The sequence below is a fragment of the Argopecten irradians genome, chromosome 13 (assembly GCF_041381155.1).
Source record: "Argopecten irradians isolate NY chromosome 13, Ai_NY, whole genome shotgun sequence".
NCBI lineage: Eukaryota > Metazoa > Mollusca > Bivalvia > Pectinida > Pectinidae > Argopecten > Argopecten irradians.
Genome location: NC_091146.1, coordinates 2,667,135 through 2,670,323, shown reverse-complemented (window position 1 = coordinate 2,670,323; position 3,189 = coordinate 2,667,135). Strand labels below are relative to the sequence as shown.

At 46.2% G+C, this 3,189-nt stretch overlaps 2 protein-coding genes across 2 annotated transcripts; both read left to right on the top strand.

The window, feature by feature from the left end:
* The first annotated feature begins 841 nt into the window (after positions 1 to 841).
* On the top strand, positions 842 to 2,296 carry LOC138306592 (uncharacterized). Its single transcript, XM_069247031.1, has one exon. The coding sequence runs from the start codon at positions 842 to 844 to the stop codon at positions 2,294 to 2,296; it is 1,455 nt and encodes a 484-aa protein (XP_069103132.1).
* A 293-nt stretch (positions 2,297 to 2,589) lies between these two features.
* LOC138306591 (uncharacterized) lies at positions 2,590 to 3,189 on the top strand. The gene has a single exon (XM_069247030.1). The coding sequence runs from the start codon at positions 2,590 to 2,592 to the stop codon at positions 3,187 to 3,189; it is 600 nt and encodes a 199-aa protein (XP_069103131.1).

The window sequence follows — 3,189 nt, the reverse complement described above, 5'->3', positions numbered from 1 at the left end:
AGGAAGAGACTTACCAGAAGTCTATCATATGACTGAACAGCGGACAGGGTCCAGTTGTGATCCTTTTGCTCAGAGATTGAAGTTAGGATGGGTCGTAGTAGGCGAGACCTGCCTTGGGAAAACACACAAGCCAGATGTTGTAAGCGTAATGAAAACGAAAGTTCTTCCGGACGGAAGAGTGAGTCTATTTGAAGAGTGTGCTAATAAGTTTCAGGTTAAAGATTCACCTGACCTGCGCAACAACATATTCCTTTGCACGAAGCATGACGACAAACCAGGATTGTCACTCGAAGATCGCTCATTCATGGAGCTGATGGACAGAGAATTTGTCAGAACCACAGATGGGTCTTGGTCAGCACCATTACCCTTTCGCGAAAATAGTCCGCGTCTTCAAAAAAACCAACCCCTCGCTCTTAAACGGGCACGTATGCTGGATGCTAACCTGCAGAAAAATCATACCAAGCAGGAACATATGGTAAATTTCATGAAGGGTATCATCGACCAGGGTCACGCAGAAATAGAACAAAGATGAGAACAAAGAAAGATGGTATCTTCCTTTATTTGGCGTGTACCACCCAAAGAAACCCGGCAAAATCAGGGGAGTTTTTGATTCATCAGCGAATATTCGGGTATATCCCTTAACCAAGTCCTTTTGAAAGGCCCTGATCTTACGAATAACTTGCTTGGCGTGTTACTTCGCTTCAGGAAGTAGGAGATAGCAGTAACTGCTGATGTACAGCAAATGTTTTACTGCTTCTCAGTAAGACCAGATCATAGGGATTTTCTCCGTTTCTACTGGTACAAAGATAATGACCCCTCGCAACCCTTGATAGAATACAGGATGACCAAACACGTGTTTGGTAACGGTCCGTCCCCCGCTGTGGCTAGCTATGGACTCAGGAAAACGGCTAAGGATGCCGAGACCGATTATGGAAGTGATTTTTATGACTTTGTACAAAACAACTTCTACGTAGACGATGGCTTGATTTCTGTGTCGACTCCGGCAAAAGCGGTTAGCCTTCTCACACGTACTCAAGCAGCTTTGGCCACAGGTCATATTCGGTTACACAAGATCTGCTCCAACTCCCAGGAGGTTCTCGACAACTTCCCATCCGAAGACCTTGCGCAGGATTTAAAAGATCTTAATCTTGGCGATGACGACATACCGTCTCAGCGTAGTTTAGGCCTGTGTTGGAGACTTCATACCGATGCGTTTTTCTTCAAGGTGTACGACACTCCGAAGCCATACACTCGTCGTGGGGTGCTCTCCACCATCAATTCCCTCTACGATCCTTTAGGTTTTTTGGCTCCGGTGATCATCAAAGGAAGGGTCCTGCTTCGCGATATGGTCGCGGGAACGGTTGACTGGGACGAGCCCCTATCTGAAACACAACGCGTCAAGTGGGAAACCTGGGAGAAATCTCTATTACATCTTCATAGCTTCTCAATTCCGCGAAGAACTCCCATCTCAAAAGGTGACTTGACCAACGAGGTGCATATATTTGCTGACGCTTCGGAACGCGCTATAGCAGCAGTGGCGTATCTTACCCTAAATAACAACGGAGAGACTTACACCACATTCCTCCTGGGGAAGTCCAAGGTGGCCCCCAAACATGGCAACTCCATACCGCGCCTAGAGCTGTGTGGTGCTCTGCTGGCTGTCGAAGTAGGCGAGATTCTTTCTGAACAGTTGTCGCTACCTCCAGAACAAATGACATTTTACTCCGATAGTAAAGTCGTCTTAGGATATTTGAATAACCGTACAAGACGGTTTTATGTCTACGTTGCCAACCGAGTAAGTAGGATACTCAGATTCTCGAAACCAGAACAGTGGTTTTATGTCGCATCGGAGAGTAACCCTGCTGATGAGGGCACACGGTTTGTACCTGCATCACAGCTGAAAGATAGTATGTGGATCTCTGGACCACCTCAACTTTTTCTACGCTCTACGTTAAAGGAAGAGTCGTGTTGGCTGGTGGAACCTTCGCAGGATGAAAATGTTCGCCCAGAGGTTGTTGCTATGAAGACTCAAATCTCGCCTACCTCTGTTACAGATCTAATACACAAACATTCTGACTGGATGAAACTTATTCGAGCTGTATCTCGGGTCATACTTACCGCGGAACGTTTCAAAAATCTACAAAGAAAGGTTAAACCTGATGAATACCAAAAGCCCCAAGGACTGCTGCATGCTGCTGAGGTATTTATAATCAAAGAGGTCCAGAAACAAGCAGATAGTCGTGAGGTTGACGTTCTTGGACAAGGAAAACCTCTACCTAAAACAGTTCTCTACTAAAACTGTGCCCTATTATAGACGAGGATGGACTACTGCGCGTTGGCGGTAGACTAAATATGTCCAGCCTGCAAGAAAACATCAAACATCCGATTCTGATCCCAGGGTCACATCATATAGCTACTCTCATTACGAGACATTACCATGAATCTGTGTCTCACCAAGGGAGACACTTCACTGAAGGAGCAGTCAGGGCAGCTGGATTTTGGGTGACTGGTGGTAAAAGGTTGATATCCCTCCTCGTACATCGTTGCGTTATATGCAGAAGACTCAGAAGTCGCCCCTGTACTCAGAAGATGGCTGATTTGCCTATTGACAGGGTCACGCCCACACCGCCAGTTTCCTTTGTGGGAGTCGATGTCTTATTGACATGGGGGATAACAACTCGACGTACTAGGGGTGGTGTTCTTTCCAACAAGCGCTGGGCAGCTCTATTTACCTGTATGTTTACGAGAGCAGTTCATATAGAGGTACTAGAAGAGATGAGCTCTTCCTGTTTTGTAAATGCAGTTAGAAGACTGTATGCTATACGCGGGAAAGTAAAACAATTCCGGTCAGACAGAGGAACAAACTTTGTTGGTGCTACCTCCGATCTTGGAGTCACTGTAATCGAAAGTAAGGACATGAAGGACTTCTTGTCAACTCACGGCGCTACATGGATATTTAACCCTCCTCACGCCTCCCATTTTGGCGGAACATGGGAAAGAATGATTGGTGTGTCACGCAGGATTCTCGATGTCATGTTGTTGGGAAATAAAGGAAAGGACCTCACCCATGAAGTCCTCTGTATCTTCCTCGTTGAAGTTACTGCCATCATAAATGCTCGTCCTTTGGTACCTGTGTCATCTGATCCGGAGCAACCATTCATCTTATCGCCATCCACTCTTCTTACCTAG